This window comes from Pinus tabuliformis, chromosome 4_2 (genome assembly GCF_031772625.1).
Source record: "Pinus tabuliformis cultivar Carrire ecotype Pingquan chromosome 4_2, CPIR1, whole genome shotgun sequence".
In the NCBI taxonomy this organism is placed as follows: Eukaryota; Viridiplantae; Streptophyta; class Pinopsida; order Pinales; family Pinaceae; genus Pinus; species Pinus tabuliformis.
Window position 1 is genome coordinate 613,865,465 of NC_142304.1, and position 14,079 is coordinate 613,879,543.

The following is a 14,079-nucleotide window of genomic DNA, read 5'->3' on the forward strand; positions in this document are numbered from 1 at the left end:
AATAATAATGTAAGGGAACAACAATAAAAATAGTCGGCTTCTATGGGGCACAACAATACAAATAGGGGGCTACACTAATAATAACAATAATGGGAATACACTAGTATTATAGGAAGCTATTAATGGAATCATCAGATCGATCTTGCAATCCAACCTGTGTCGAGAAAATCCACCTTCCTATGGAAGATGCTCTTAAAGGAATCAATATGGGGCATAGTCATCATCCCCAAACATGATATGACCATCATCTTCCACAATTCCCATTATAGGGGACATTATGCTATCCCACTTGCCACATAGATGGCTCCTCATGGCACAAAGACTAACCCTTCCATACAAGGTCCCTTATATAACACTATGTAGACTAATGATAAGATTCCCACATCACGCAATTCCTATGGGAATCCACCATAAGGGAACCCTTACTACCCTTTTTTCAACTTACCTTAAGAAAAACCCTATCCTAAACAATATATGGGGATCAACTTTGTTTAACCTGCACTCATGCAATAGCAATATGTATTTGAGTAACTCAATATGACCAATCATGCTTCCCAACATAAGATTGGGAAAAGAAAAATGGAAGTAAGGGATAAGGGGAAAACTATCAACAGTAGAATTTGTTACATGGGGGCAATACACCTAATTGAATCTAATCTCCAAATCCCGGTAGAAAAATTCCACCGAAATGAGGAAAAAAAAATAATATTCATACAAACTTCCCTTTTGTATTATGTGGAGAAAAAGGAGACTATACCCATCATAACTCCCACATTGCTAAATTCAAATCTATGAAACAAGACATGGGTAATGGTGGATTAAACACCCCTTAAGGTGCAACTAAACCCCCACAACAACCAGTGTTTTTGCAAGATCCTTTCCCCTAACAATGAATCATGTCTACCAAATAGGAAGTAGGTTCCTCTAACTAACATCTAGGTCCTTTTGACTCACTCTCATTAGGCAAACCAAGTGATCAAGCCAATAAGGATATCTACATTAATTTTAACACATTCACCTAGAGAATTGCAACTGCCAATATGATATGCTTCTAAAGCCTAATCTAGCTTCAATAGATTTCACATTGTCAACATCTAACATGTTGTTGATGATTCCACATCCAAATAGTGAACTTGTCCTTGAGATATCCAAGGGACCACTAAGGCATAAAATTTTCAACCCTCACATTAAGGTAGCTCACACTTACAACATCAAGGCTGATTTGGCTTATTATGCATTAAAGGTATTACAAATTTGTTGTACATAAAGGAATGGATTGTTGTCTACATTGGGGAATGTTGACTCATCTGAACCTCATCTCATCACATTTTTTATTTTAAAAATTTAGACTTGTGGATACCATCATCAGTCACATTCCAAATCCTTGTTAGTATTCACAATGTTATCATTCATTGTTGCATAATTAATGAAAGTGCATCCATGTGCCTCATGTATAAACATGTATGGCAGAAATTGGGTTTTACCAAACTCATAATATATTCAATTATGCTTCAAACATATGATGGTTTTTCTTCACAACCCATTGACCTCTACAAAAAGCTACCATGTTGAACATGTAGGGAAATTTTTTTTAATAAACATTGAGTTCATTAATGATGCCCTAGAATGTGACACCTTATTTCCCCGAAACTACATTTCTTCCATGAAGGTGGTAGCTTCCTCAATATTCTATATAATGAACTCCCTCATAATGAAAATATCGTCATCATGCGCTGGATAATGCATTATGAGCCAAAATCATCACCTACAATAGACAAATTATTAGTACTCATTGGATCTTAACAAGATCTCATCCCTTCATTCATAGAACTTGGTCAATGAATCTTCAAGGATTCCTCTCGTTTGAGGAATTCTCTAGGAGATCCACCACTCACATTGGCCCTTGGCTCAACTACTCTCTACATGGTGTCCATCACTCCAAAAGAACTATTCACCAAATCCCCGATCCCTGAGCCAGAAACTCCTCTCTACATTGCTTCTTCCATTGGTGGTTCCAACATTCCCTAATCAACCACCTAGACTCTCTTTATGTACCCACCACCTAGATTGGAATCACACCAAGTGATGGCCACTTTGACCATCCCCAATATGGTGCTCACAACACTTATCTAATACTTGGCCCTCCTATGACTTCTCCCATACCAATGACAATTCCTAATTAATGTGCATAGTCATTCCCACCCCAAATCTTGGTTAATCCGAGATAACCAACAAAAAAAAATGAAAATTCCCAAAAAAGTTATGAGAGATAAAAGGAAAATTGAAGCCAAAGCTATAGCCACACAAGAGTTTTTGCCCACATGCCTTTTTTAGTACACATGGTCTTCTTCATACTTTGTAGACAACAGCACTACTACCCACTCCTCCCACCATTAAAGCTATAATAAAGTTAAGCAATATTTATATCATATAAATATTTTCTAACTTTCCCCACCGTCAACTTCACAATATCAGCTAAGTTTTATTATCTTTTATATAAGAAAACATGAAACCAAACATGGGATAAAATGAAAGGATCGAACACATTAAGATTAAAGGCGAAGCAACAACCTTCGACCAATAACTAACAGGACTACTAATAGAACCTTTTTACGGTGGGATTTCTGTAAATATATAGTAAGTGCATTCTTTAGCTTCCTTGTGGCCATCACATAGACCATTAAAAATAAATTGGTTATTTAAAATTAACAAAATATTCGGTGGCTTTCGTTTTCATGTGCATTTAACCTAAAGAGGTTGCTGCCACCACCCATGTCAACGACGCTTGCTTGTGGGAATTCGAAACTGAAACGTTATTCTAGCGGGAAAATGTTTCTTCTCGAACTCTTTTAAGCTTATTGACCTTATATGATATTAAAAAAATATTCGACTTTAATACAAGAGTTGATCCATAAATTAAAAAATCAGGCCATGGCTGACATCGGTTTACTTGGAATAAAATCACTGAAATGGGGGGATGAGAAAGAAAAGAAGCAAACCCTTTAACAAAGCAAAATTCAGATTTTACGAGTAAAGTGTTGGGAATTTTCTGCTAAATTCCAAAACAAAAATCTGAACAGAGAAAAAATGCTCTGTTTTAACCCAGGAAATAATACTCTGTTTTAGCATAGGGAAGCAAAAAAAAATTGTTTGTTGGAGATGAAGAACAGAGTTTCACACACCAAAATAAACTTGTATTCATTAATCAAAGACAACTGCTGTTACAAATTTCTTCCTCTCACCGAGGGATTTCACAAACACTGCTTCAGATGCACAAAATAAAATCACTCTGTCTCACAAGAATTAACTGCTTTGTTCCTTCATTCTTTACACTGCTGTGTAAAAATTTTACATACATTCACGCTGCTGGAGATTGCATTTCAACAACACAAAAAATACCCTCACGCTGCTGCGCATTCGATTCACATTCAACGAACAACAAAAACTTGCAGTCACACTTCTGTGTGCTTCCCCTTACATTGCAATACACATTTCATTCGTGCTGCTTATTGCGCATTCCCCTTTTTGTTTTCAACGAAACAAAAAAAAAATCAGTCGCACACCAGCGTGCTTCCCTTACCTTGTTCTCTCCACGAACAACAAAAAAAAACATTACATTTTACATATTTCATTGCATATATTTTTAACAATAAAAAAAACATGCCCATACCTTTCTTTTAATCGTGCCATACTTCCGTGGATAAAAAAGAACATTAAAATTTAAAATTCTACCAACATTTACTATCCGCAGTAAATTCTATTAATTACTTCACGTGGAGAACTGGCGGTCAAACAAAAAACTTCACGCAAGCTCCATGTGCTGAACTGTGTGCAGCTTTGGCTTCAATCAACGGACATCCACCATCCTTTCAATCGGACGACTGATGCTTAGACAAACCAAACGAGATTTACGTTCCGGGAAAAAAGTGGTTTTCAAAAAAGCTTGTGGACACGCGTCAAATGGCGATTGTATCGCTGCCTCTCCGGAGAATACCACCTGCTCATGAAAAGCGGTGCGATAAGGCTCAGTAGTTTTCTAAATTAAATGCGCTGCACAACAATTGAAATTATATTTTCAACACTCCCCTTTAATTTCAACTACTGGGTTATCAGTCATACCCAGACATCTCCTCAAAAATTCAAAACTTTTCTGCCCCAAAGGTTTGGTTAGAAAATCTGCAACCTGCTCCTGAGTTTTGCAATGTTCTAAGACAATTTCTCCATTGTTCACCAATTCTCTGATGTAGTGAAACTTTGTGTCAATGTGTTTCGTTCTCTTATGAAACACTGAATTCTTGGATAATACAATAGCTGAGCTATTGTCACAAAAAATCACAGTTCCTTTTACTTGCTCTTGGCATAAGCTCCTTAACACCCTTCTCATCCAAACTGCTTGACATGCTGCTACTGTAGCTGCCACATATTCTGCCTCTGTTGTAGACAATGCTACAATAGGCTGCTTTTTAGAAACCCATGAAACGGCTCCTGAACCCATGTGAAAAACATAACCGGATGTGCTTTTCCGATCATCTACACTTCCAGCCCAATCACTATCAGTATATCCAACTAAATCTGAACATTCTGAAGTAGTATATAAAATGCCAAATCTTCAAGTACCTTTGACATACCTCAGAATTCTTTTTGCTGCCTGCCAATGTGCTTCTTTTGGCCTCTCCATGAATCTGGAAATTAAACTAACAGCAAACATTATATCCGGCCTAGTTGCAGTCAAATACATGAGGCTACCAACTATGCTCTTGTACAAACTAGGATCAAAATCCTTGATGCTGTCCTCTTTGCTGAGTTTTAATCCCATCACTGTGGGAGTGATTGCTGCCTTGCTCTCCTGCATGTTAAATCTTTCCAACACTTCATTAACATATTTTGCCTGTGAGATAAAATTCCCATTTCCATTTTGTTCTACTTCTATTCTTAAGAAGTATCTCAGCAAACCCATGTCAGTCATTTCAAATTCTGCTTTCATGACTGTTTTTAAATTTTCAATAAGGTAATCATCATTGCCTGTGAAAATAACATCATCAACATACAACACAACAATTAGTAATTTACCATCCTTTTCTTTGATGTAGAGAGTGAATTCTCCCTTACATTTTTCAAATCCATTCTCCAGTAGATAGGAATCTATCCTACTGTACCATGCTCTTGGTGCTTGCTTCAGCCCATAAAGAGCTTTCTTCAATCTACACACTTTGTTTTCTTGGCTTTTCTTTTCATAGCCTAGAGGTTGTTCAATGTCAACCTCTTCCTTTAACACTCCATTTAGGAATGCTGACTTCACGTCCATTTGCTTAAGTTTCCACTTGTTTTGTGCTATTATGGACAGCACTGCTCTCATGGTTTCCATTCTTGCAACCGGTGCAAAAGTTTCCTCATAGTCTCTCCCATACTGCTGCCTATATCCTTTGACAAAAAGTCTTGCCTTGTGTCTTTCTATTTTGCCTTCTGCATTGCTCTTGGTCTTGTAGACCCATTTGACTCTAATGACTTCCTTTCCTTTTGGTAGTTCAACTAAATCCCATGTCTTGTTTCTTTCTATGGCATTAATCTCCTCATCCATAGCTTCTATCCATTTCTTATCCTTAATTGCTTCTTCGAAATGAACAGGGTCATCAACATGACAATATAAAGCAAACAAAGGATTCATACCTTCATTTGCTGCCTCTTGTTCATAAATGTCATTTAAATTTCTAAACTTCTTACCTCTTTCATTTGGTGTACAAGTGCTTGAAGAAGCACTTGAATTTCCTCCTTGTGGTGTGTTTGGAGAAGCACTTTCATTTCTCCTCAAGGGTGTCCCTTGTTTTCCTTGTGTTGGTGCTGTTGTTTGGGGATGTATTTCAGCCATCTCCTCATCATTTTCATCATGTGACAAAGAACTCTTAACATTCATTGTTTTCTCTATGCTTCCATCCCAAGCTTCCTCCTCAATGAACTGAACATCTCTACTCACAATGAGCTTCTTGGTGGATGGGTTATACAACCTGTAAGCTTTGGATTCTTCACTGTATCCAATGAAAATACATTTCTCCCCTTTGCTGTCCAACTTCTTCCTTAGTTGATCTGGAATGTGTGCATAAGCCACACATCCAAAAACTTTCATGTGGGTGACTCCTTGCTTTCTCCCACTCCATGCTTCTTCCGACACTCTGTTCATCATGGCTTTTGTAGGGCATCTATTCAAAATGTACGCTGCACAATGTACAACTTCAGCCCAATAATCATTTGGAAAATGCTTTTCCTTTAACATACTCCTCGCCATGTACATGATTGTCCTATTCTTCCTTTCGGCAACTCCATTTTTCTGCGGAGTGTACCTAGCTGTAAACTGTTTATGAATTCCATTTTCTCTACAAAACCGTAGAAATTCCTTGGATATATACTCACCTCCTCTATCAGTTCTCAAAACTTTGATATGCAGCCCGCTTTGGTTTTCTACAAGTGCTTTGAAATTGCAAAATCTTTCAAACACTTCACTTTTGTTCTTCAAGAAATAGACCCAAGTTTTTCTTGTAAAATCATCAATGAATGTTAATATGCAGTGGTTGCCTGCAAGTGATGGAGTTTGCATCGGTCCACAAAAATCTGAGTGAACAATTTCTAAGGGTGTTTTTGCCCTTATGCTTTTCCCTGATGGAAAACTTTCTCTGTGTTGTTTCCCCAAGATGCAACCTTCACAAAGGCTGTATGGTTTCTCTATCAATGGTAATCCTCTTACCATTCCTTTTCTATTCAATAAGTTAAGACCTCCAAAGTTGAGATGTCCAAATCTCAAGTGCCACAACCAATTTTCATCCTTTGGTTCGCTTTGGAAAGCCTCTTGTGTCACTGCTGCAATTACTTCTTTATTTTTCAAATCTGCCTTCATCCTAAAAGGGAACATCCTATTCCTTATCATCTTCACTTCAGCAATACATTGTTTGTTGGGTGTTCTATCCATGATGGTGCATACATCATTCTCAAAGAAAACATTGTACCCCTTTTGAACAAGTTGTCCAATACTTAAGAGGTTACATTTTATTCTAGGAACATAATAAACATCTGCTATGGTTTTCTTTTCACCTTTCTTTGTTAAGACTTTTACTTCTCCTTTTCCCATAACAGAAACTTTATTATCAGTCCCTAATGTGACTTGTGACTTTACATTCTGATCTAACATGGAAAACAGGGCTATGTTTCCTGTCATATGGTTGCTGCAACCGGAGTCTAAAAACCATACATCTTCACTCTTTTCTTCAGCAATATTACAGGGTAAAAGCAAATTGTTTGGCTGATATTTTCTCTAGTGAAATTTGCACTAGTTCTATTACTCATATCATGCTGTTTCTTTCTACATTCATTTGCATAATGCCCATATTTTTTACAGTAGTAACATTGGATATTGGATTTTTCTATCCTAAAATTTATCGCAGGATAGTGAATCTTCTCTTCTATTATAAGACAATGTTATTTGTTTACATGGTTTTCACAAGCAATGCAATTCAAGCTAAATGAAAATGATGGAAGTTTAAAGGAACTGTCACTCTGAAATTAACGGAAGCATCCTTTTTCTCTGTTTAATTAACTTCAAAAATTTCAACCAAGTGATTGTTCTTATCTACAAGTAACTTTTCTTTCATGTTAAATGACATTGAACCATTGGTGTCTATATCTGCTGCCCCAAACAGTTTGGGAAATTAGTGGTTACTGGCCTTCTCATATTACTAATCTTTAGTCCATCTTTGATACATCAGTCCTATTGAGGTTTCAGAAGATCGGGTATCAAATGTTTTCAAACACAAATAACTCAAAATGAAAATGGAACACTGGTCTCAAACTTCTCTAAAACCAAGCCAAAATGAAAATGGGATAGTTATCTCAAACTTCTCTAAATCCAGGCCAGCCAGAATAGTATCACGCTAATCAGAAGGTACATAGAACAGAACAGAGGATATAAGAGAGGGAGATAAAATAAAGAACAATGACCTATTCAACCTGATGTTTTGTTGTATAACATCAGTCAAACATGCTAAGAGGAACAATGTATTGCAATGAAATTTCTGTCATAAGGCTTCTAGTTTTCTTTTCCAAGGATTGATTGCTCTGAAATTGGATGATTAGGATTTTTCATATTGCAACTGATTGATGTGCTTTTGATGCTATGGCCATGACTATTCTGGCTTTTTATGTAATTGAAATAGTTTTTCTAACGATGTTTCGTAAAGATCCTACAATCTAAACTGTTTGAGATAGTAAATTATATCACAAATATCTGGTCATACAGCCGGTGAAGTAAAGATTGTTGCTAACATGCATGAAAGGAAGGCCAAAATGGCTTGTCAAGCTGATGCTTTTATTTCTCTTCCAGGTGATTTGATACTTCGCATTTTTAAGAAACTTTTTGGGGTATGATAAATAGGATGGTTTGTTGTTAATTGCTTAGTTTTTAATTGCACCTTGAGAAGCCAGGTGCACTCCATAGCCACTGAAATGTGCCATGACGGTAGGTAATTCTAATAAACTAAAATGAAAATAAAATGTGAAGGTCCAATTATCAATGTTAAGAAAGGAGCTCAAGCCATTTGTAATTCTGTAAAAAAACTTAAAATTAAATTGATATAGATCCATCATACCTAGTAACTAGAAATTTGAATCTCTTGTTGTTTGTTTGTTAAGTATATCTCTCTATGTTTAATAGATCAAAGGTTACAATGAATCTATGCTAATGGTAAATATGCATTGATTAGGGCCTAGTGAGAGACAGTATGCAGATAATTTATAATAAAACTTCCAAATCCTTTGATATTCCATTCCCTGATTTCTTCAAGATTTGGCTGATTGAAGGTGGTTATGGAACAATGGAAGACCTGCTAGAGATGATCACATGGTCACAACTAGGCATTCATGATAAGCCGATACATATCCACTGTTTAATGTTGAATTGTTTTAGAGTTCATTCAGTACCCTTACCATTGATCTTCAAGAGTATTGCCAATTATTGAGAGTATTGATCAGTCATAACTTACTGAAAGTGCAGGTGGGTTTACTTAATGTTGATGGCTATTACAATTGCTTGCTTGCCTTATTTGATAAGGGTGTTGAAGAGGGATTTATAAAGCCTCCTGCACAGCATATTGTTGTGTCTGCTCCAACAGGAAAAGAACTTATAGCCAGGATGGAGGTAGGGAGAATGTTATAGAAGTGATTCTAGCTTGATGTTTGCAGTGTCTGATAAAGAACATGGTCAGGGATTGGTATCCAAAATAAAATGTTATCATTAATGGATTAGAACTTTTGACTGCCCATCTTTAAGTTATATATTCATATATTCTGGTGACGGGGATTAAAAGCATTTGTAGTTTGGATATTTTGTGTAGGAATATGTACCTATACACGACACGGTTGCTCCTCGAGGAAACTGGGAAATTGAACGACTAGGATACCCTGCAGCCTCTGATTTGCATTCATAATAAATTTGACCTGGCTTGGTCCCCAATTGTAGGCAGTTGTTGTTTGTTTTGAATGATTCATTGTTGCAACATTTGTAAATTATGTGGAATGAGCTATTCCATGGAATCTAATTTTTTGTTCTACAAATGCCTGCCAAATTATTGCAGGCATTAACATGATTGCAATATATGACATTGATATTTATTTGATCTTTTAATGTGTCCTAAATGTGTTTTGGATGTTTTTGTTTTCTCTATACCCAAGAGCACAGTGAATGCTGGAAAAGTTGGGCAGAAGCTCCTAAAAAGAATGGAAAATAAAACTTTAATTTCTTACTATGTCTGTTTGTCCGTAGTTGAGTATGATAAAACTTTAATTTCTTACTATGTCTGTTTGTCCGTAGTTGAGTATGATAAAACTTTAATTTCTTATTATGTTTGTTTGTCTGTTTGTCTATAGTTGAGTATGTGGTGAAAGCATATACATCTTTATAGATTTTGGTGGTCAAATAACTGCATGGAAGTAGATCCTTTATCCTACAAACAAGAAGTCTTAAAAAGATTGTGTATCCAATCCCTCTGTGAACTATGCTTTTGTGGAGTGTTGGCAATTTGCAGGCACATTTTGCATGAGATCTACTCAAATTCATGTCTGCCCAGATAGGAAAAAGACAGGAGCCAGTGTTATAGTTCTTTCCATGGTTAATATGATTGCATAAACTAGAGAGATCGAACGTTCTGCCACGTGAATCGTATAGCATTTAAAACTTTCGAGGAAAACGTCTGATAGAAAGCTCCCTTCCATATTTGTAGGATTAATATCCCAGTGCGATTGCTTTACCCGGTGAATGGATGCAACAAATGCAATAGTTTATATTACTTGGCTGATAAAGAAGCAATATATGAATGGTCATGGATGTGTCCATGCTATTGTAGTTTCATTTCATTCATACAGTGCTGGTTAAACAACCGTATTACAAGTAGATGAACTATGATGATCGAATTTGTCAATTGCCAGTATGTCTGTTTAAGTGAACACAGATTATGTCCTACATATTGTGTCCAAGTGAGTTAAATGACACACAATTGACAGGTTCTATAAAAATACAGAAGACAATATACACAAATATATTACCCAAATGTACGAGTTACACCTGCAAGGTCCATGGAACTAATAGTCCTACTTAATTGAATGCAATGCATTTCTCAGCTATGCTATAAGAAAACAAAAAATTACGAACTTTGGATTATTATATTTCCTGCAGTCTATTTATACAGTTGACAATCATATCTTAAGCAGTTGAATTGTGATGATTGAATTTGTGAATGGATGGTGTCCCCAGGTTGTTTTCTAAATAATGTGTTGTAGTGAGTTAAACTAGTGCAGATCTATTTTAATTTCATTACAGATCTATTAAGTTATTAAATAGTGCAGATCTATAGTAATTTCAGATTTATTAAGTATTGAGAAGGGTCAAAAAGAAATTGAGGTATTAAGTAGTGCAGATTCATATTAATTTCAGATCTATTAAGTATTGAGAGAGGTCAAAAAGAAATTGAGATACAAATCTCTAGGCATCTAAAAATCTTGAATTAACGATTAATCATGCCGGTGTGTGTAATATTAATGCTTATTGTTTTTCCTTTAATTTTCTTTTCTGTATTATGAATTTTATTTGTTTCTTTATTTTGATTGGTAAGGGTGGATGTTACACAGAGTTGGGTTGATATTTTATTTGTATTTTTAAATATTATATTAGATCAATATATAATATATCTCATGTCAGCCATTGTCAGCATTCTGAGAAAGAAAAGAAAAATTCAAGTCAGCCTTACATATAAATGCTATACATCTTTATCATACTGGGCAGTAAAATGCACCTTGCTTCTGACCCAAACTCAGAAACAATACAAAACCTATATTACAACACATATAAGGTATCCCTGCAAGGTCTGTTTTGGAGATATAGTCCTACTTAAATGATTTACTGAAGACAAACATTATGGAAGGCAGAGAAAAGGTTGGAGGAGTGTGACTGCTCAGGTAGACATAGGTTACCGTCTAAACACTCTTGCACTGAGTTGAATCACTGGATGTAAGCCCTGCCCATATAGAAACAAGAAGTCAGGACTAAGTGGTTTACAATAAATTAATGAACTTCATAATAATAACTGAGGAAATCTTATGTGGATTAATAATTAACTACTTTGTTTTATTCCGTTTAAAGTAAGCATAAGCTAGAAAGTGAACCCACCTCCAAAGGCTCTAATAAGAAGTGCTTCTACCCGGTCCAGAGACTTCTTGTTGCATGATCTGCAATATACTCTCTTTGTTGACTCTTATACAAAATAATAAGATGTACTGTAGGGAACCATACCAGTTATAGTGGGTACAAGGCCTACATATAAAGCTCTTGGACCTTCTTCCTGTGATATTTTCCTTAGAGCGTGCCTGATGCTATGATACACTCCAAGATGCACAGTGAAACGGTCCTGATTTGTAAGATAAGAAAGAAATTACCTTTACTGAGTTGACTCACAGATTGCCAAAAGAAATTCATGCTTGAGTATGCAATATATCTAGAAATGTGACTTGGATCCTTAGTAGAATATCTATTTCAATCACCTTTCTAGAAAGTTGTATAAAAGCATTACTAGTTACAGAAGCAAAAAAACTACCTTCAAGACCTCCAAAGGATAGCAAGACAATGTGCCAGCGACACCTGCAACAGCACCATTTATAGCAACTGGGGAAATCCAAGATACTGGCAAATCTAGAGTCCGCCCAACAATTTGAAATCGGGGACATCCATTCTTCTCCCAGTGGTCTTGGACAGATGTTAAAAATTGTTTTGTAGATTCAAATGTGCAAAGCTCAATTGCTTGGGTAGGAACTATCCGAAGTAGATTAATGCCATTGCCAGCCCACAGCCCTTTCCAGCCTTGTTCTTTCATCACTGCTTTTTCTCATAGTAATGATAAAATTCAACTATTTTGATTCATTGTAATGTACGGTTCAAAATGCTGGTATGAAAACTATATGACAAAATACACATAAAAATTGAATACACATAACAATTGTTACAGATGTATAGTAAAGGACTGGAATAAAAATTGAATACACATAAAAATTGTTACAGATGTATAGTAAAGGACTGGAATTTCCCTTTAGATTTAATTTATTGTTTTTATTCAATAACTATTTACTGGATGCATATAAAAATAAAAAACAATGTTTAATCCTTAATTTTTAAACAAAAATATAATAAATTTAATTAGATTGAACATTTGCAAGGCACTTGTTTAGAAAATCCAATTCTCTTAGGTTTGGGCAGATGCAAATTCAGAATGTTTATGACTGAATGTTGTGACTAGAGGAAAGCTTGCTTGTTGGATTCTCAGGCATATCCCTTACGAAGAAATAAGTCATGTTTTGCTGCAGAAATACCGTCTTTACTTGAAGAGACTGAACAGTTCGATTCTGGCACCATATCCAGTGGCTTCATTCTAGAAAGGAAGATCTTTTAGAAGCCCATCAATATCAATGTTTAGAACAATTTTCACTGCCCACTCTGAAGGGCAATGCATTTGGACACCTAGGTAAAACTTGATAATCATGTGTGTAAAGCAATGCTTACTGAAAAACACCCTGCAAATATTTAATGATGCTTACTTTCCCAAACAATCCCAACTACAATAGCATTCTTTCTTTTTTTGCAGCTGCTGTTAATGAAACATGGTGGTCAAATTATATATGGCGGTCCACTAGGTCGCCATTCAATCCATGTCATAGAGTACTTCCAGGTATATGATTAATGTTTGCTAATGCAGCATATGTTATTAAGGCATCTTACAGTTTATTCAAGTCTCATTGAATCTAGCAACTTGAAATGTCCTAGACAGGCTATTGAAGGTGTGACAAAGATTACTGATAAATGTAACCCTACAACATGGATGCTAGAAATCAGCTCTAGAGCTGCTGAGGAGCGCCTTGAGATAGATTTTGCTGAAATTTATAAGAAGTCTCCTCTTTTCCAGTAAGTCTAGATCAAACGCTCTTATAATGCCCATAGCAGATTTCAAAGAAATATGAATATCATATTCATGGATGTGCTATGGAAGAAAAACGGGAGGTTATATTGAGGGGGATATACATATCTCTGGTTTTCCAAAGGTACAGGAGACATTTGCGAGGGTTTCAGATTATTGCGAGCAAAATGATATTCACTTTCCTCAGATAACAATACGAGAATCGGTAGTGTTCTCTGCTTACTTGCGTCTTTCACCAGAAATAGATAACAAGAGCAAGCAGGTAAATATTTATGGTGATTTTAATCTTAAAAATATACTCCTGATGCAACAGAAATGTTGAGAGCCACTTATGAACCACCTGTGGACTTTAATATAGTTTCTTTCTTTCATTCTTAATATTGGGTTTCCTAAGATTGAGATTGTTCTATTTAACAGATGTTTGTGGATGAAGTGCTGGAGCTTGTAGAGCTTGATAGCTTGAGAGACACATTGGTGGGTCTTCCTGGTGTGAGTGGTCTATCAACTGGGCAATAGAAGAGACTAACCATTGCTGTAGAACTTGTTGCAAATCCTTCAATCATATTCATGGATGAGCCGACAT

General features: G+C 35.9%; 1 protein-coding gene across 1 annotated transcript; it reads left to right on the forward strand.

The window, feature by feature from the left end:
- Positions 1-8,265: 8,265 nt before the first annotated feature.
- Positions 8,266-9,659, forward strand: LOC149170810 (cytokinin riboside 5'-monophosphate phosphoribohydrolase LOG8-like; the record flags this gene model as incomplete). Its single annotated transcript, XM_089425733.1, has 4 exons — positions 8,266-8,365; positions 8,842-8,925; positions 9,030-9,178; positions 9,375-9,659. Coding segments are annotated over 4 exons (426 nt in total), but the record flags the coding sequence as incomplete, so codon positions are not given.
- Positions 9,660-14,079: the final 4,420 nt, after the last annotated feature.